This window comes from Elephas maximus, chromosome 26 (genome assembly GCF_024166365.1).
Source record: "Elephas maximus indicus isolate mEleMax1 chromosome 26, mEleMax1 primary haplotype, whole genome shotgun sequence".
Taxonomy (NCBI): domain Eukaryota; kingdom Metazoa; phylum Chordata; class Mammalia; order Proboscidea; family Elephantidae; genus Elephas; species Elephas maximus.
In genome coordinates, this window is record NC_064844.1 from 35,022,954 (window position 1) to 35,044,907 (window position 21,954).

Sequence of the window (21,954 nt, forward strand, 5' to 3'; positions counted from 1 at the left end):
TTAGGATTGCATTAGTAATAAATGCCTAATGTTGACCATCAGCAACACTGAGTTTCCTTTTCATTATTCACTTCCATTTTTTTAAGCAAGAACAATACTTATAAATCATATAATAAAAGAAAATTAAGTTTTTAAAAAATGTACATTCCAATAAGCTTCAGTAATTTCATCTTATTCACATCAGCTGATGAACATTCTGGATTTCAAATTAATTTTAGTATAAAATAAGCATTAGATTTTAAAAACAAATTAATTTTATAAAAATTGATTTTTTACTGTTCTTCTCCAATAACAAGGATACCTATAAATCTATCAAAAACTAAAGCTGTTCAATCTACCTTTTCTATCACTTCCATGTACTAAAGAAAAAAATAACTAATATAATCATAGAAATCAGATGGTGGCAAGAAGAGGAGTGGTGGAAAGAATAGAGTACTAGGATGGTTTACCATAACACAGAGGTTGAGAGTACAAATTCTAAAGCCATACTCCTAGGATTCAAATTCTGGCTCCATCATTCACTAGCCATGTGACCTTCAACTAATTTTATTTTTTCATGCTAAAACTAGATAATTCTAATCTCATAAAGTAACTGTAAGGATTAAATGGCAGAATATTCATTCTCAGTTTCCTCCTTGGAAACAAAGACGATATTCGCATCTATTTTATAGGGTTTATGTGAGAATTACATAAATCAAACTACATAAAGTACTCAGCATGGTATCTGGTATAAAGTACTATATAAATATTTGCTATTATTATTACTATTTCTATCAACAGGGCCCCATACTATGTATTTATAACAATGAGGTTTGAATATTACAATCTTTAAAAGTTCACACAGTAAAATTCAAAGACACCACCCCCACCCCCCCAAAAATAAAAACCCCACTGCTGTCGAGTCAATTCTAACTCATAGCAATCCCACAGGATTTCTGAGGCCGTAAATCTCTACAGAAGCAGACCGCCTATCTTTCTCCGGAAGAGCCGCTGGTGGCTTTGAACTGCTGACCTTTCGGTTAGCGGTCTGTCGCTTTAACCACTGTGGCACCCGGGGTCCTTAAAGACACCACAGACCCCTAAAATTATTTCAAAAGTAAAAATTTAGATCACAAAGCCCTCCTCCGTGGAGCCCCTATTGACAGCCTGCCCTTAACAGACTAAGATTAAACTGGTGAAGTTAGTCATGCTTTAGTTCATTTTACCATAGCCTTCAGGTTTTCAGTCAGAGCCTGGCTGTATTCTTTGGCACTTCTCTTCATGTACAGATTTTGGAAATTCATGGCCCTTAGAGACAAGGTATGCTAAGTGATGTGACAGAGTACAGACAGCCAGCACTACCTCCCTATTTTAGAGCAAAGGCAGAAAACACAGGTGGCAAGAAAGCAAGAATAGTATTATATCTAGATCAGACGAGTAAAATTTGGAAGAGCACTTACACGGCTAACTTAGCCTATTATGTCCAGAGAAAACAATACTTACCAAGGTTCATCAGTAGGTTCCCAACAAACAAGGCATACACTACATGTGAAACACATGGCTCTATCATCTCCAGATGACGCAGGCTGCAAAATTATAAGAAAAAAAAAAAAAAAAAAGGAGGCAGAAACCAGTAATCAATATTAAAATAGATTTTCAACAAAACTCTTTTTAAAAGAAGTTCATAATTTTAGGTAAATTTCTATATTGAGGGCAAAATACCAGCCTATATTATTAGATTCCAACAAGACACTAAAACTACAGGTGTTTATGAACTGGCTTCTCTATTTGAAAAGTTATATTTAATCAGAACAAGACCACTAAATCAAACATGCAGGCACACACGATCCCTGAACTACCGTTTTCTAATTGCACTACTAAAGTATTTTAAATGTAGTTAAGTGAATGAAGAGGAATAGCCTAACCAGTTTATCATTAAGAACTGAATCCCACACAATACAATTTACTCAAGAAAGAGCAAGTAAAAAGAAACTAGTGAGCCTAATTAAGGTAAGATACTTAGGACACAGGGAACAAAATGCTCGATACACACACACACGCACGCACACAGAGACATGTGTCACTTAACATCCACGTTAAGATACATTCTGTGAAATAGGTCATTATGTGATTTGGATGTTTCATGAATAACATACGAATCACAGGTTACAGGCAGTTCCTGGGTTATAACGTCCGACAATCCATAGTTATGAACTAACCTTGTGAAGTCTATTATATAAAAAATTTGTGGTACATACAATGGTACGTAATAACAAACAGGTGCTACTCTGAAGGAAACCCTGCTGGCGTAGTGGTTAAGTGCTACGGCTGCTAACCAAAGGGTCAGCAGTTTGAATCCACCAGGTGCTCCTTGGAAACTCTATGGGGCAGTTCTACTCTGTCCTATAGGGTCGCTATGAGTCAGAATCAACTCGACGGCACCGGGTTTGGGTTTTGGTTTGGGCTGCTCTGAAATGCACATGAAAGCATTATTATTATGTAAAAGATGTTTTAGTGTATCTGGAAGTGTTTAATTTTTTTATGCATAGAAAGGTACACTATATACTAAGACAGACATTTGACTAACTGACTTTAGATACGAACCATACCTAACTGTTCAGACTTACGTACAAATTCAACTTAAAGACAGGCTTAGCAATGGAACTTATTCATAATCCGGGGACTGCCTATATATATGCACTGTACCATTATACACCTAGCAGAGCAATTGTTCTGTATAGTACAAGAGACATGAGATACACTTGTCACATGTGGGTAACTGTTGCATTCGCTACTTCTGGTTACACTCGTTAAGTCCCATTCCCTGATCAGGATTTCTGAACCTTATTATGACCTTATGGGACCACGGATATATATGCAGTTGGGCATTGTCCAAACAGATGTTATGCAGCACACATCTGTGTAGAGCCCTGGTGGCACAGTGCTTAAGTGCTTGACTGCTAACTGAAAGCTCAGTGGTTCAAACCCAACAGCCACAATGCAGGAGAAAGATGTGGCAGTCTGCTTCCATGAAAATTTACAGCCTTGGAAACCACACAGGGCAGTTCTACCCCGTACACTAGGGTCGCTATGAGTCGGAATCAACTCAACAGCAATGGGTTGTATATAAATACATAATATATATTATATATATGTTAACACATCACACTTAAACATGTCTCTGAAAATTAATGTTAATACTTTTGAGCACTTACTCTATAGATATAAAAATCATAAATTTTTGAAAATTAAAAATAATAAGCTCCTAACACAGGCAGGAGATGTTAAGGAACCTATAATTTGATCTCTTTGCAAAGATGGAATGAAATGCACAATGACTAAAAAGAAAAAATATCAAGTCATCACTTAACAGAGACTCTTTGGGAAAAAACATCAAATTACAAGAAAAAAGGTAAGTTGTTGGGTAGAATAGCTCACATTCAATTCTTAATTTCGAAAAATAATTTCAGTGATTCTAATAATAGCCAGTCTCCACACTTATCTTTAACTGGAAATCTGACAAACTTCAAATAAAATATCCAACTATATATGAGTTTGATTTAAATTTAGTTACAATATTGAGAACACTTCAAGGTAAATAAGGAGTAATCACTTTTCAGACTTTTTTATGACAGTAACTTCAGCATACTTCAAGTTTACTTGAATTCTAAAGTTAAATGAGCTTGCTTTATGTAAACTGACATATGTTGTTGTGTCACTGAACTGATTCCAACTCACAGCAATCCTATACCACAGAGACCTGCTCCACAGGGCTTCCTAGGCTGTAATTTTTACAGAAGCACATCACCAAGGTCTTTTCTCCTGCGGAGCTGTTGGTGGGTTCAAACCACTGACCTTTCGATTAGCAGACAAGTGCTTAACCACTGCCACCATGGCTCCTTAACTGACATATAAGTATATGCTTGAGCAGTGGTAGTAAAAACAGTGGTAAGCCTGTTTGTGCTAATTAGATGAAGTTTCCTATTAATTATTGTATTAAGCCTATCTAACCCCATCTTTCTCCACTTCCCTCTACTTCTACTCAGTGAAGCGCCCCATAATGTCCCATTCTCAGGTTTTTGTGTCATGCTCATCCTTATACTGTACATCTTTCTCTTTTCCTACATAAAACTATGACCATTTTCCTTGACCAATTCTTCCTCCTTCTATGCAATTTCTTAATCAATTCTTCAAAATATGTGTATTCAGGTTGCAGTGCATCACCAGAACACAGCTTCTCAAGTTTTATGTATGTTGTTGTTGTTAGGTAACATCAAGTCATTTTCAACTCATAGAAACCTCAGGTGACAGACACAGGGTTTTCTTGGCTGTAAACTTTACAGAACCAGACCGTCTTTCTCCCATGAAGCCGCCAGATGGGTTCAAATCATCAAACTTTCAGTTAGCAGCCAAGCGTTTAACTGTGCCACCAGCAGTCCTTATCTAACATATATAAAGGTCCTATATCCCAACCAAAATTAAAATTTCAGGACCAACTTATACGTTACTTTTATTTGAATTACCTAAGCGTCTACTACTGTTACAAATGTAGAAATCAAAAACTGAAAATAAACATACATTGAGAGAGAACACTTTTCAAAAAGCAAACTGAAAAATGGTGCCTATTTGATAATAAAAAAATTATCTAATCTGAAAGAAAGAATTAGGTAACTTTGTTAAACGCTACTTTCTAACAAATATTATTCTCTTACTACACAAACATAGGAATAGTCAGTCAGTATTATAATCAAAGAGATAGGAACAGAGCAAAACAAAACATCCATACACAAAAGCACACAGCCAAGTTCAATAAAGTGATATAAATTACTGAAAATGTATTAAAATGTTGATGATTTTACTCAAGCCTATAAAGGCATACCAAAAAAAATATTTTTTTATATTCTTTTTTACCTGATGATAAAATCCAGCTTGAGCCATGGGATCTGGTTGTGCCCACCTATAGCCTACATGAGGCCACGAGGTAAATGTCTCCCGTCTGTTAGCTTCACTATACATCAATGATCTAAAAGTAAACAAACTTTATGTAATCTAATTGCAGTGAAATTCCTATTTAACACCACAGCAGGAATTTTGGAAACCGTGAATGGTCCAAAGACCAAGTTCAAATGGGTGTTTTTGTTTATTTTAAAGTTAAAAGTGATCACATTTAGGAATTTTACTCAAACAGGCTAGGGAAACAGGCTAGAGAAAAAGAAAACCTGATTGATGCCTAACACCTGATGAACAACTCCAAGGGTAGGTTAAATTAACCAACGCTGCATAATTACCAAACAGGGAACAGAAAATCTGGGTGTGTAGAAGAAGAGAGTAGTATGCTTTCACCACATGTCAAGTTTTGCATAATTTGACAAAACCACAACCAAAGATAATTTAACCATATTGGGAAAGCATTTTCTAGTTTAATTTTTTTTTTAAGTAGACAGCAGAGTTTTCTGTTCACTATCCAGAGAAATCCTTTTTCCAGGAATGTTGTATTCTCCAAGGTATTACCAAAAAAGGAAATCTTCACATATGTTTTTCGTATTAAAATGTACTAGCTCACTGATAGCCAATCTTTAACAGAAAGTATGAGAGTAATTATTAAAAGGGCCATATCAAAATTACGAAAGGCCTCAAGTAAGAAAAGCCTACTGTTACAAAGGCAGAAGTCAAAAATTCCAAATAAACATACATTCAGAGAGAACACTTTTCAAAAAGGAAACAGATCTAAGGTCATCAAGGTCCTTATATGGCTTCTAGATTCAGTTTTAATGATGCCAACACCACAGACTACATCAAAATTAGTATTTTAAAAAACATCTTAATGCCTCCAAAAACACAGAATATCCTAACTAATGCATTTCCCAAAATAATATTAACCACAGCTTGCACTGATTTCTTTAGAAATCCTGCCACTCTTTGAAAATAGCTCTAAAGAACTGGCTGTTCTGTAATCTCAAGAAAGGCATAGCTCCCAGATAAGAAACGCTTATTCTAAGTGCATATTTCTCTTCTTTTTCCTTCTCCAGACATACACTCTCGACTCCAAACACTATTTTAATGACAGCCATAGGACCTAACACCTGACAGCCAGATTAAAATGATTCTCTGTATTTTGCCCAAAAAAGATAACAATATTATTGCAGAATTTAAAACTCCTTTCCTAATTTTTAACACAACCAATAGAATTTATAGTTACAAAATCACTTAAGCAAAAAAAGGCAAATGATTAAGCAAAGCCACCATTTTGACAGAAGAGAAAAAATTAATCTTGCATATTAATGAAAGAGCCATGCTTATAAGGGAGGTTAAAAATGAATTCATTCAGTGGTGTCCTCTCTGATATCAGCATGTACTATTTAAAAATGTACTTCAAAGAAATGCATAGGGAGTTACAATTCACATCCAATTAATAATTAAAATTTGAAAATGTAAACTTCTATATGCGAAGACAAATGTGACATCTCATCAAAACTGTTATATTTTAAATTTCAGTATAAGCCCAGTGCCACTGAGTTGATTCCGACTCACAGCAACCCCAGTATGGCATTCCTAAACTTCAGTACTTTTAACAAGAATCTAATTAATGTCATTCCAAACATCAAAGCACTTAGTTTTTAAATGAGTGTACTACTTGGCTTTTTAGTTAGTTTTATACAAACCAGGCACTCAATAAATATTTACTGAAGAAAATTACAGTTGAGGTAAGATTTCTGGCATATTAGGGCAGACAGCATAAACATCTTAATTTAAAACTCTCAACTGGTTTTTTAACTCCCTTCATCTGTCATTATGGAACAACTTACGGCTCTTTATTTAGACTAAGATTTTGGCATGATTTTTAAATTTTTCAAAATTTATCTCAAAGGTGACAAGATTTCATCAATAGAAAAATCATTCTTTATATTGAATAACTATAATAATTTTAACCAGTTGCCACCGAGTCAATTACAACTCATGGCAATCCCGTATGTGTCAGAGTAGACTTGTGCTCCATAAGGTTTTCAAGAGCTGATTTTTCAAAAGCAGAGGATCAGGCCTTTCTTTTGAGGCACCTTTGGGTGAACTTGAACCACCAGCCAAACACCTTAACTGTTCATAGCACCCAGAGACTTCTACAATGATTTTAGGTTGACTCAAATATTTACTAAGCAAGTGGTAAACTAGAATTTTCAAAATCTGGATTTATAACCCCTTTGAACATACTGGGAAACCCTGGTGGTGCAGTGATTCAGCGTTCAGCTGCTAACCAAAAGGTCGACAGTTCAAATCCACCAGGTGCTCCTTGGAAACCCGATGGGGTACTTCTACTCTGTCCTATAGGGTCGCTGTGAGTTGGAATCGACTCGATGGCAACAGGTTTTTTTTTTTTTTTGGTTGAATACATTGACAGTACTAATACAAATTGTCTACCAATACTAATTCAAGTGGTAATTTTATTCAGTTCAGTATTCTGACAGAAATAAATGGGAATCTGAACGATATTCAAAAGTATTTAAAATTTTTTTTAATTATATAAAGATTTTACAACTATTCTCGGTTAATTCAAAAAGTTCATCAATTCTATCTCATTTTCACATCTCTTTTTAAGTAAAGTTCATACCTGTCTACAGACCGGCCTGGACCCACTCCAAGTTCTGGACGTGCACTAGGTAAGAGGTAAGACAATCTGTCCATCACTGAGGATGCCACAGGTAAGGCAGCAACATTTTGATTTATTTTCTTGAGTTCATTTACAACAGCACTGGCAATGGACTTCAAAACATGATGAGGAAGATGAAATGTAACTGTGGCCCACTAAAAGAAAATGGAGTATAAGCAAAGGAAAACTTACTCAACAGTTTTAACCAAAACCATAACGTAAATATTATCAAATAAAGACTATTCATCAACCTCAAGTCAGTTTACTCCCTTATTTTGTGATTTAAAGCAGGAACCTGTGGTTATGTAAAAAAGTGAAACTTCAATAAACTATTCCGAAAAAGACAATTTAGAACCAGATGGTAATAAGTATTTTTTTTTTTTTTAGGTTTTATTGTGCTTTAAGTGAAAGTTTACAAATCACGTCAGTCTCTCATACAAAAATTCATATATACCTTGCTATACACTCCTAGCTGCTCTCTCCCTAATAAGACAGCACACTCCTTCCCTCCACTCTCTCTTTCCGTGTCCATTTGGCCACCTTCTGACCCACTCTGCCCTCTCATTTCCCCTCCAGACAGGAGATGCCAGCATAGTCTCACATGTCTACTTGATCCAAGGAGCTCACTCTTCACCAATATCATTTTCTATCCCACAGTCCAGTCCAATCCCTGTCTTTAAGAAAAGTTTCGGGATGGTTCCTGTCTTGGGCTGACAGAAGGTCTGGGGACAATGACCTCCGGGGTCCCTCTAGTCTTAGTCACACCATTAAGTCTGGTCTTTTTATGAGAATTTGGGGTCTGCATCCCACTGCTCTCCTGCTCCCTCAGGGCTCCTATGTTGGTTCCCTGTCAATGCAGTAATCAGTTGTAGCTGGACACCACCTAGCTCTTCTGGTCTCAGGCTAATGCAGTCTCTGGTTTATGTGACCCTTTCTGTCTCTTGGGCTCATGATTACCTTGGGTCTTTGCTGTTCACTCTCCTTTGCTCCAGCTGGGTTTGGACCAGTTGATGCATCTTAGATGACCACTTGCTACTGTTTAAGACCCGAGGCACCACTTTCCAATGTGGGATGCAGAATGTTTTCTTAATAGATTTTATCGTGCCACTTGACTTACATGTCCCCTGAAACCATGCTCCCCAAACCCCCACCCCTGCTACACTGGCCTTCAAAGCATTCAGTTTATTCAGGAAACTTCTTTGCTTTTGGTCTAGTCCAGTTGTGCTGACCTCTCCTATATTGTCTTTTGTCTTTCCCTTCACCTAAAATAGCTCTTCTCTACTACCTCATTAGTGAAAACCCCTCACCCTCCCTTCCTCCCCACTTTCGTAACCACCAAAGAATATTTTCTTCTCTGTTTAAACTATTTTTTGAATTCTTATGATAGTGGTTTCATACAATATTTCTCCTTTTGCAACTAATTTCACTCAGCATATTGCCTTCCAGATTCCTCCATGTTATGAAATGTTTCGTGCATTTGTCATTGTTCTTTATTGATGCATAGTATTCCATTGTGTGAAAATACCATAATTTATTTATCCAATCATCCGTTGATGAGCACTTTGGTCACTTCCATCTTTTTGCTATTGTAAACAACGCTGCAGTGAACATGGGTGTGCCTATGTCTGTTTGCGTAAAGGCTCTTATTTCTCTAGGATATATACCAAGGAGTGGGACTCCTGGATCATATGGTAGTTCTATTTCTAGCTTTTTAAGGAAGAGCCAAATCAATTTTCAACATGGTTGTAGCATTTTACATTCCCACCAGCTGTGTGTTCCAGTCTCTCCACAACCTCTCCTATGTTTATTATTTTGTGGTTTTTGGATTGATGCCAGCCTTGTTGGAGTGAGATGGAATCTCATTGTAGTTTTGATTTGTATTTCTCTAATGGCTGATGATCATGAGCATCTCCTCATGTATCTGTTAGCTACCTGAATGTCTTCTTTAGTGAAGTGCCTGTTCATATCTTTTGCCTATTTTTTAATTGGGTTATTTGTCTTTTTGTAGTTGTTTTTGCAATATCACGTAGATTTTAGAGATCAGACACTGATCGGAAATGTCATAGCTAAAAACTTTTTCCTAGTCTGTAGGTGATCTTTTTACTCTTTTGGTGAAGTCTTTGGATGAGCATAAGTGTCTGACTTTTAGGAGCTACCAGTTATCTAGTTTGTCTTCTGCATTTCTTAGTAATGTTTTGTATACTGTTTATGGCAGGTATTGGGGCTCCTAGCATTGTCCCTATTTTTTCTTTCATGATCTTTATCGTTTTAGATTTTATATTTAGGGCTTTGATCCATTCTGAGTTAGTTTTTGTGCATGGTGTGAGGTATGGGTCTGGTTTTACTCTTTTGCAGATGGATATCCAGTTATGCCAGCACCATATGTTAAAGAGACAACTGACTTCGGGCCTTTGTCAAGTATCAGCTGCTCATATGTGGATGGATTTATGTCTGGATTCTCAATTCTGTTCCAATGGTCTGTTTATCTTTTGTTGTAACAGTACCAGGTTGTTCTGAATACTGTGGAGGTACAAAAGGTTCTAAAATCAGGTAGAGTGAGGCCTCCCACTTTGTTCCTCTTTTTCAGTAATACTTTCCTTACCCGGGGCCTCTTTCCTTTCCATAGGAAGTTGGTGATTTGTTTCTCCATCTCATTAAAAAGTGTCATTTGAATTTGGATCGGAATCGCATTGTATCTATACATTACTTTTGGTGGAACAGACATTTTTACAATGTTAAGTCTTCCAAATCCGTGAGCAAGGTATGTTTTTCCACTTTTGTAGGTCTCTTTTGGTTTCCTGCAGTAGTGCCTTGTAGTTTTCTTTGTCTAGGTCTTTGAGGTCTCTGGTAAGATTTATTCCTAAGTATTTTATCTTCTGGAGGCAATTGTAAATGGCACTGATTTGGTGATTTCCTCTTCGATGTTCTTTTTCTTCGTATAGAGGAATCCAACTGATTTTTGTATGTTTATCTCATATCCTGATACTCTGCTGAACTCTTCTATTAGTTTCAGTAGTTTTCTTGACGATTCTTTAAGGTTTTTTGTGTATAAGATCATGTCATCTGCAAAATGAGAGACTTTTACTTCTTCCTTACCAATCTGGATGCCCTTTATTTCCTTATCCAGCCTCATTGTTCTGGCTAGGACCTCCTGCACAATGCTGAATAAGAGTGGTGATAAAGGGCATCCTTTGTCTGGTCCCTGATCTCAAGAGAAGTGCTTTCAGACTCTCTCCATTTAGGATGATGTTGGCTGTTGGCTTTGTATAAATTCCCTTTATTATGCTGAGGAATTTTCCTTCTATTCTTATTTTGCTGAGAGTTTTTATCATGAGTGGGTGTTGAGCTTTGTCAAATGCCTTTTCTGTATTAATTGATAAGATCATGTGGTTCTTTTCTTTTGTTTTATTGATACGATGGATTACATTAATTGTGTTTCTAATGGTGAATCATCCCTGCATACCTGGTATGAATCCCACTTGGCCACGGTGAAATAATTTTTTGATATGTTGTTGAATTCTATTGGCTAGCACTTTGTTGAGGAGTTTTGCATGTAAATTCATGAGGGATATAGGTCTGTAATTTTTTTGTGTGCTGTCTTTGCCTGGTTTTGGTATCAGGGATATGGCAGCTTCATAGAATGAGTTTGGGAGTATTCTGTCCTTTTCTATGCTCTGAAATACCTTTAGTAGTAATGGTGTTAACTCTTCTCTGAAAGTTTGTTAGAACTCTGCAGTGAAGCCATCCAGGCCAGGGCTTTTTTTTGTTCAGAGTTTTTTGGTTACCTTCTTAATCTCCTCTTTTGTTATGGGTTTATTTAGTTGCTCTACCTCTGTTTCTGTTAGTTTAGATAGTTATGTTTTCAGAAATTCATCCATTACTTCTAGGTTTTCAAATTTGTTAGAGTGCAGTTTTTTGCAGTAATCTGACATGATTCTTTAATTTCAGTTCGTCCTGTTGTAATATCGCCCATCTCATTTCTTATTCAGGTTATTTTCTTCCTCTCTTATTTTTCTTTTTTCAGTTGGGCCAACGGTTTACCAATTTTGTTAATTTTTTCAAAGAATGAGCTTTTGGGCTTGTTAACTCTTTCAATTGTTTTTCTGTTTTCTATTTAATTCTGCTCTAATTTTCATTATTTGCTTTCTTCTCGTGCCTGAGAGTTTCTTTTGTTGCTCTCTTTCTATCTGTTCAAGTTGTAGGGATGATTTTTTGATTTTGGCCCTTTCTTCTTTTTGTATGTGTGCAGAACCAATCTCACAGCACTTCCTCAGAGGTATTAGCATCTGTCAAGTAGCAATCTCTCTTCAGAGATCTGAGTCCCAGCTTCACAGGCCTTCATCCCAGCTAAAAACCTAACAAGAAAGCCTCCTTCACTGTTTTCACAGAAAAAAGAAAGAAAAATCTAGAAGGGGGGGAGTAGGGGAGAGCGCAAGGCAAAAGGACAGAGGTATTCTTTCTATTATCACAAAACAAGGTAATTTTTTTAACTTCTTACCTTAGCAACTTTGTGGTTTGCTGCAGTCTCATGAGATGTATTTTTTAAACCATCTTTGAGCTGTGTGATGAATAAATCATAACCCTCCATACTAGAAATATCTACCTTTTCTAAACATGCTGATAAAAGCTGCTGTGCCTAAAAAAAAAAAAAAAATCACATAAATTAAACACACCAAAAAATGCTGAATTCAAATATTTTAATTTGTAAAGATTCTGACAAGTACTATATTAAAGCTTATCTACTTTTACTTTGGAGAAAAAAACTAATAATCAAATAATTGTTTAAAGGGTTTTAATAAAAATAAGGCAATACATATAGTGTAGTACTACATAATCAAGTTTTAATACACAGTAGGTATTATAAGCCAAATCAAAACAGAAAAAACTGGACAAGCTGCAACTACGAGCAAAATTGAAAAATGTAAAAATTTTAAAGAGATAAATGTAAAGTCCTTTAATAAATGTCAGTGGACTTTTACTACATCAACAGGTAAAATTAAAAAAAGCCCTTTGCACTGGTAACCACATACTTAATATGAACCACCTTAATAAAAGTACATGGTAGGTATAAGGAAAAGAATACATCTACACTGACCAAACCAAGTTTAGGACCCCATACTTTAGAGAAGGCAGTGACAAATTAATGTGGTACAGTAAAGGATGCCAGAGATGGTGAAAGGTTTACAAATGATATTATGTGAATAACAGAATTGTGATTATTCAGGTGAAAAGACAAAAACCCAGTAGCAGATGTAATAGCCAGCAAGGCAGGGGAAGATGGGCAGAAGCCACAGAATACCCAGCCAGCATTTCAGTCTATGTAGTAGGAAAAATACTAATTTTGGAGTCTGTTTCATATAAATGTACAAATATCTCATTATAATTCTATAGTTATTTTTGTAACCTGAATGAACATAGCTTGATATCTTCTTTTACTGTAGAGTATATACTTTATTAAGATACCAGATAGTCTATATTCCTTAAATTAGGTGAGGGAAAAATGGTCAATACAAGTAGAACTAATTCTCTGTTTAAAGGTTTCAGACATGTCCCCAGATCCACATATTCTCTTATAATAAAAGTATGTCTACTTTGTTTTCAGAACCTAAATTTCCAGCAATATGCTTTCAATATTAACATATAATAGACTATTGTGGTATCACACTAAATGTGAAATCTAAATGGACATATTTTTGCATCTTTAAAAAAAGCGTATCCAAGAAGAAAAATGCAAATAAAAATACTTAAATGTACTACACTTAAAATTTATACACTGAATCTTTTCATACCCTAAAAACAGGAAATACGTTGATTTTATCAACTAACTATAACAATCCACCAAATGCAAAAACAATTAATAATTAACAAACCTGCTGTGAGGAATAAATATAAATTGGACCATTCGCTAAATAAGGTCTTGCTTATTAGGGAAGAGAGCATTACGATTTATATTCCATTTTAAATGATTACAAATCCAATAAATTTGAAAAGCATACTTTCAAATTATATAATATGACTATCAATCCAGTATCAATAGAATTTAAGTTGGGACAGACTTAGCAATTAAGAAACTAGAAGTTAACACTACAGAAAAACACATATGGATGACATTTAAAACTGGGATTCTTAAGAAAGAGAGCTGTGCTGCAAAGGTTACTCGTTGTTCACTATATTTATTCCTTCCCTTTAATATTAAAAAAAAAAAAAAATAGCTCTTTCTCAATCTCCCTCTCAGTGCGGTATGAATATGTGGCTAAATTCTGGTGAACAGGATAAATGTTAAAAAAGACATGTGGGCGACAAAGAGCTTGTGAAAGAGAGAATAAAAAGAGTTAAAAGGAGAGTGTGAGAGGGTGTGTTTGTGAGAGAGAGAGAGAGAGTGTGTGTGTGTGTGTGTGTGTGTGTGTGTGTGTGTATACATTCACACACAAAATGCCAGTAAGCTCTCCAGGCCTTCTACCCTCCGTTTCACTACAGATGGGAAATTATGATGCCTGGAGCAGGTGTCACAAAACAAAGCTGCCCCTATACAGAGCCCTGGACTGTTTCTGGAAAGATAAAACCTGTCTTGTTTAAGCCATTGTACTTTGGGGGTCTATGTTACAGCTGTTTAACCTGTACTGATGAACAACTGAGACCTAAAAATACCATTTCAGTAAGTATCAATTAATAGTGCAAAGCAAACATTTAAACAATGTTGTGGTCAATAAGTCAATTGTTTGTTTTTACAAGGGTATAATGTCCTCAAAGAACAACCTAGTTTCATTTAACAGCTAGTAGGTTTGAAATAACATTATGTAGAGGAGCACACTGGCATTTATTTCAGCTTACCTCTGTAACAGGTAATTCAAGCTGAACCACATCCTCCTGCTTTGATACCGGAGTTTGCAGAGCAGTATCTAACAACAAGATTCCATTAAGGTCCTTCCTACATCCCACTGCATAATCATCCACAAATACAACTTTATCCACAGTAGAAATATACTGACATTTCACTTGTCCACCTGGTTTAGCTGTTTAAAAAAAAAAAAAAAAAAATTCAGTGCTTAAGATCTTAAGGCCAATAGTCTATTAAAAGTAAATGTTTACACAGCAACTAAAGAGAATATATTATCCTGAACTGGATTCTAGACTGTTAAGAAGAAAAAAAAAAGGGACATTATTGGAAAAACTGATTAAGAATACTATAAATTACTGTTATCAATGTGAAATTATCAGAACTTGGTAACTATGTTGCTGTCCTTAGAAAATAAATACAGAAAGAGTAAGGGGTAAAGGGGTATGACATAAGCAACCTATTCATAAATAGAACAGACTATAAAAAAGCAAGCAAGTGAACAGCATCAAAGTAAGAATAGTGATTATTGCTGGTGGTCTAATGTGGTATTAATTTGGAAGAGGCAAGGGTAGCATGTTCTATTTCTTGATCTGGATATCATAGCGACCCTGTAGGACAGAATGGAGCTGCCACATAGGGTTTCCAAGGAGCATCTAGTGGATTTGAACTGCCGACATTTTGGTTAGCAGCCAAACTCTTAACCACTACACTACCTGGGCTTCCAGTTTTGGATAGGGATTACGAGGGTATTCATTTTACCATATGGGTTTTTATTTCCTAACTTTTTAAAAGGTTAACAAATAGGGAAAACAGGATTACAATCCCACACATGGCAGAAGTGTGCTTTATTATGAAGAATTTTATTTGCTTTGGAAAACGTAAGTTGCCTACTTGGCACCCATTTCCTCCCTTCCTCTTCCGTACGATTCCCCAACTTTTGTACTTCAGGAGAAGTTGACCCATACTTCCATCCCCAGTCCTTATCACCATAACTGGTTCATGAAAAAACAGGTCTCAACTAGTACATGGAACTCCCCTAGCCACAGATATTGACCCATGACTGGGTACTGTAAGTTTTCTGGGAGCTTCCGGAGAGTAAGTCCCTGACTCTTGAGAGCGAACAAAGCTGACTTGTCTTCCTTAAAACAACATATTGCCAACAGCAGCAATTTCATCATCATGAAGAAAAAAAGCCAGACTGAGGAAGAGGCCAACATATGAAAGGTTACAACTGAAGGAATCTCGGAAAATCAAGACCAATATTTTTAAGGGACACAGATTACAATGTGAATAGCACTCCCTGTAGTTGTACAGAGAATAACCTACCAACTGGATTTGATGGTGCCTGAACTGGAGCTACAGGATTAAGCCAACATTGACGCCTGCCTTACATTTGGAATTTCAGTCATGTGCACCAACATATTTCCTACTGTTTTAGCCAGTTTGAATAGGATTTTTGTCACTAAAATAAAAATTATCCTGATGCAGAACCAAAACACATTTTCCAAAGCTTTCCTAACCATCAACAAATACTCAGAAATTTAGTAATCTTTCATTTAATTTTGATTTTTATTCTCTCACTTTTACTAAGACTATAAAATGGTATGTATATTAGAGTTGTAAATTTAACTGACCAGTCTCAAATCTGAATCTCACTCGATTAGAAAACCTCAAATTCCTTAATCTCTCCAAGTCTCAACTTCCTTATCTGTAAAAAGTTACTATGAAGACTAAATGGAGTAACTCATATATTGTACCCAGCAGTCCTTGGCATGTGACAGACAAAATTAATTCTTGCTCTACTTTACCCTATCTCTTCATTAAGAGGAGGAAAAACTTTCACCTAAAACGCAATTTAAAAAAAAAAGAGGGACCAACTGATATGTCTAGACAGAGACCCTGGGGAGATAGCCACATACCTTGAATTGGGTTGGGTGTTCCAGGAATGAACTGAACTGGACTTACTAGTTAACCTCATCTTACATATCAGTACACCCTGGTTTTATCATATATTCTGATTAAACTTACTTTGATTAAATAGCAGTTGAAAATAAATAAATAAATAAAAATACATATACATACACCCTTCAATCCACCACTGCACTCCTGGGAATAAATTCCATAGAAATACAAGCTCCATAAGAATGTCTAGTTCTAATAGCAAAAACAAAACAAAATCCCCAAAACAAAAAAAGAAAACAATTCAAATGCCCATCAATAAGGAGTAAATTGAATAAACTGTGGTTTACAATTATGAAATATTAGGAAACTATTAGATCATTATTTACATTTTCATGCATATAATCAGGCAAGAAGAGAAAATGGCCAAAAAATATATACAATATGATGTCTCTTACAAAACAGTAACAAAAACTCCTACATATGTGCATATAAATATGTGTAATTTTATGAACTTGGAAAAAAATGTAGAAGGATATACAGCAAGATATCAACATGAATGGACAAAACAATGGTATCAATGAAAAAAGTATGTATGAGTCCACTGATGTAAAAGGGGTTTTACTTGTGTATGTATGTGACTGAGCCCATCAACATGTCAGCAGTGGTTAAATGCTGCTACTTGGCTTTTGTCAACCCAAGATCCTGGTATGTACCCCTTTAAAACCAGCAAGCCTATTTCAATGGCTTATCTCTTACTTGCATCTCTAGCCTACTCAGAACAGGCACTACAATAAAGTGGATCTCTTTATTAAAAAAAAAAAGTGGAAAACCTTCACAAGACAGAAGCATTCAATGTAGCTCCACACCTGATCCAAATGAGCTGGTTGGCATATATTCTATATTCAATAACTCCACAGAATCATCCAACTTTGCTAGTCACTATACAAATGTAAACAAGACACAACTCTGTCAAGAAACTTAAAATTAAATGAAAGAAACACAGAAAGTTACACATTTTTAAACCCTATGTGCCAAAAATATGTCATTACTTCAAGTAAAGTGGTGTTTTACAAAGCTATAGAAAGGAACTGTGTAAAGGTTTTACCATACATGATTTTGATAAAACTTTCCTAAAAAGGTACAAAATGAAGGAAAGCAGTAAGTATCTACACCAGGGTTTTCAACTGGGGTTCAATATAACCCTAGGGGTACCTGTGATGTCACTAAAGATTTCTCAAGGATTCGTGACTGAGAAAAAAGAAAAAAAAACAACATTTTTAAAAAATGTTCTGCCCTATGCAATACCAGCACCAGGACATAGCTCATGCGACTGAGTTACTGGGCTTGAAAGTTAAGGACCATAGTCTCAAGGGACATCTAGGTCAATTGATATAACACAGTTCATAAGGACAACGCCTGACATCCTACCTTGGTGAGTAGTGTCTGGGGTCTTAAAAGCTAATACAACTACTGGTCTCTTTCCATCCGGAGCAAAGGAAAATGAAGAAAACCAAAGACTCAAGGAAACAATCAGTCCAAAGGACTAATGGACCACAGGAACCAAAGCCTCAACTAGCCTAAGACCAGAAGAACTAGACGGTGCCTGGCTACCACTACTGACATCTCTGACCAGGATCACAATAGAAGGTCACAGATAGAGTGTGATAAAAAAAAAAAATGCAGTAAAAAATTCAAATTCATAAAACAGAGACCAGAATTACTGGTCTGAGAGAGACTGGAGGAGCCTCCGGGACTACGGTCCTCAGGCACCCTTCTAAGTTGGAACTGCCGCCATTCCCAGAGATCACCTTTCAGCCAAACAAGGACCCAAAACCAAAAGCCACTGTCATAAAGTCAATTCCGGCTCATTGTGAGTCTGAAACCATAGGGTTTCCAGAGGCTGTAAATCTCTGCCACATCTTTCTCCCACAGAGCCACTGGTGGTTTCAAACCACTGACCTTTCAGTTAGCAGTTGATCACTAACCGGACTGATAGACCCATAAAATAAACAATTTAAAACCCATGAGGAAAAGTGCTCCTTAGAACAATCATCTAAATGAGACCAAAAGGACAACATCTGCCCAAAAGCAAAGACGAGAAGGCAGAAAGGGGCAGGAAAATCAGACGAACGCAAATGAGGAACTCAGGGTGGTAATGTGGACAGTGTTGACATATTGCAGGGATTGCAACCAGTGTCACGGAACAATTTATACATAAACTACTGAATGGGAAACTAATTTGCTCTGTAAACCTTCACCTGAAGCACAATTTTAAAAAAGTCATAATGGACAGTGACCAAGCTGTCTTGTTGGTAATTTCATTAGAGGTCTCCCAGCACAATATGGCAGTATACAACAGAATCACGTCCATGCCACTGAATGCATTCTCAGTTTCTGACTTGAGTTACGGAAGGCCAGTCATTAACAGTGAGCACTGTACCGCGCAGAGAGGAAAATGCACACTGATGTCAACCTACCCTGCTCATTCTCACAAATTACCACTCACAAACTCTCCTTAAGCACTGTAGATGAAACACGCTCTAGTGATAAACAGAAATTAAGAAGAAATTTTAATTCTCAAGATTGAATTTTTACACTCCTTGACTCAAAGGTCCTTATTCTAATCCTTCCCCCTTTGCTGTTGTTATAAATGTTAACCAAAAAAAGTGTTGTTCAATTAGAAGGCAACTGTATTATGTGTTCATATTTTTTGCAATATTCCTACTGAGTTGTATTTTATGCTCATCAGTTTCCTATTATATTAGTATTTGCACTTTATAATATACATGACTACTTACTATAGCAATTTTTAGAAATAACCTGTGAGACAGAAGAAGAAGATTCTAGGCCTAGGCCTAAGGACATTTCTGATAAGGTTATCGATGAAGAATTACTACAGACAAATACCGTATTTTTTTTTGACTCTTTCTTTTGTCATCTCTAGTCTGTTGTTAAGCCCATCCAATTTTATTTATTTATTTATGGTACTTTAGATGGTTTACAGAACTAGTTTCCCATTAAACAGTACACATATTATTTTATGACATTGGTTAACAACCCCACAACATGTCAGCACTCTCCCTTCTTGAACTTGGGTTCCCTATTACCAGCTTTCCTGTCCCCTCCTGCCTTCTAGTCCTTGCCCCTGGGCTGGTGTGCCCCTTCGGTCTCATTTTTTACAGGCCTTTCTAATCTATGGCTTAAGAGTAAACCTCAGGAGTGACTTTATTACTGAGCTAAAACACTGCCCAAGTGCCATACTCGCAAGTTTTCTCCAGTCTCTGTCAGACCAGTAAGCCTGGTCTTTTTTTGTGAGTTAGAATTTTGTTCTACATTTTTCTCCAGCTCTGTCCAGGACCCTCTATTGTGATCCCTGTCAGAGCAGTCAGTGGTGGTAGCCAGGCACCATCTCATCGTACTGGACTCAGTCTGGTGGAGGCCGCGGCAGATGTGCTCCATTAGTCCTCTGAACTAATCTTTCCCTTGTATGTTTAGTTTTCTTCATTCTCCCCTGCTCCCGAAGGAGTGAGACCAGTGGAGTACCTTAGATGGCCAATCACAAGCTTTTAAGACCCCAGACGCTACTTACCGAAGCAGAATGTAGAACATTTTCTTTATAAACTAAGTTATGCCAATTGAGCTAGATGTTTCACAAGACCATGGTCCCCCCGGCCCTCGGCCCAGTAATTCGGTCCCTCAGGGCATCTGGATGTGTCTACGGAGATTCCATGACCTTGCGCTGGACAAGTTGTGCTGGCTTCCCAAATACTGTGTACTGTCTTACCCTTCACCAAAGTTACCACTTATCTATTGTCTATTTAGTGTTTTTCCATCCCCACCCTTCCCCTCCGTCTCAACCATCTAAGATTGTTTCTTTTCTGTGTAAACCTTTTCATGAGTTTTTACAGTAGTGGTCTCATACAGTATTTGTCCTTTTGTGATTGACTTATGTCACTCAGCATAATGCTCTCTAGATTCATCCATGTCATGCTTCGCAGATTCATCACTGTTCTTTATCACTGTGTAATATCCCATTGTGTGTATGTACTATAGTTTGTTTATCCATTCATCTGTTGATGGGCATCTAGGTTGTTTCCATCTTTTTCCTATTGTGAACAATGCTGCAATGAACATGGGTGTGCATATTTCTATTCATGTACAACTATTATTTCTCTAGGATATATTCCTAAAAGTGGGATTGCTGGATCATATGGTATTTCTATCTCTAGTTTTCTAAGGAAGTGCCATATCATTTTCTGAAACGGTTGTATCATTTTGCATTCCCACCAGCAGTGTGTAAGGGTTCCGATCTCCCCACAGCCTCTCCCAACTTTTGTTATATTCTGGTTTTTTGATTCATGCCAGTAATGCTGGAGTGAGATGCTATCTCATCGTGGCTTTAATTTGCATTTCTCTAATGGCTAGTGATTGCAAGCATTTCCTCATGTGTCTGTTGCCCACCTGAATGTCTTCTTTGGTAAAGTGTCTGTTCATTTCCTTTGCCCATTTGTTCAGTGGACTATTTGCCTTTTTGTTGTAGACGTTTTGGATTTTCTTGTCGATTTTAGAGATTAGGCCTTTCTCTGATTTGTAATAGACAAAAATTTTTTCCCAATCTTTAGGTTCTCTTTTTACTCTTTTGGCGAAGTCTTTTGACGAACCTATTTAATTTTTAGAAGATCCCAGTTATCTAGCTTATCTTCCGGAGTTTGTGCATTGTTGGTTATGGTTTGTATCCAGTTAATGCTGTGTATTAGGGCCTCTTATGTTGATCCTATTTTTTTCTTTACGAGCTTTATAGTTTTTGGCTTTATATTTAGATCTTTGACCATTTTGAATTAGTTTCTGTATATAGTGTGAGCTATGGGTCCTGTTTCATTTTTTTTTGCAGATGTACACCCAATTTTGCCAGCATCATTTGTTGAAAAGACTGCCTTTTCCCCGTTTGATGAACTTTGGGCCCTTGTCAAAGACCAGGTAACCACAGGTGGATGTAACGAATACCATATATTTATGTACATAACGCACATCGTCTACATTTGTTTGCCAGCCACATCCTCCCCTATAAAGTATTTTTGTAAGCACGCTATGCGAATTTTTAACAATGTGTAAAAAAAATGGACACAGCCGCACTTATGAAAATACCTTGGCACTTATGAAAATATCTTGTTGGGGGGAGGGCAGGGTTGGTAAACACAGGATGCGTGTGTTATTTACATAAAAATACAGTACATTTACAGCTCCAGGAAAACTGGAAACAAACACAAATCATAGCCATTTAGCAAACAAAAGTGCTGCTTATTTTAAATGACTATTTAAATCTCAAAACAAACAGTATCAATTTATTCAGTAGTAGAACTTAATACCCACAAAAGGAAAATGAGAGTCAGTGAAAATCTAATAATGCCAGCATGCAAAATTATGAGTAAAATTATAGACTACAACATGAAGTACAAGGAATTGTGAAGATTTCACTCTCAAATAGCAAAATAAGTCAACCTTTTTTTTTATTAATGCCATATCACATCATTCTGACAAAATTACACGTACACAAATAAAAAAACAAGAGCTTCCCTATACAGATTGATGAGTC

The 21,954-nt window shown here is 36.5% G+C and overlaps 1 protein-coding gene across 10 annotated transcripts in view; it reads right to left on the minus strand.

Annotated features, from left to right (window-relative positions):
• The window catches only part of BIRC6 (baculoviral IAP repeat containing 6), a 383,808-nt gene that overhangs the window by 328,320 nt on the left and 33,534 nt on the right, over positions 1–21,954 (minus strand). For all 10 annotated transcript variants that reach the window (XR_007515526.1, XM_049870389.1, XM_049870387.1 and 7 more), the window contains exons 2-6: positions 14,453–14,634; positions 12,120–12,257; positions 7,583–7,776; positions 4,891–5,002; positions 1,483–1,565 (exon numbers count right to left, since the gene is read on the minus strand). Coding sequence is in view for 9 of the 10 variants with exons in the window: in XM_049870389.1 (XP_049726346.1) it covers positions 1,483–1,565; positions 4,891–5,002; positions 7,583–7,776; positions 12,120–12,257; positions 14,453–14,634 (709 nt within the window). In the remaining variant the exon portion in view is untranslated. The remainder of the gene's footprint in view (positions 1–1,482; positions 1,566–4,890; positions 5,003–7,582; positions 7,777–12,119; positions 12,258–14,452; positions 14,635–21,954) is intronic.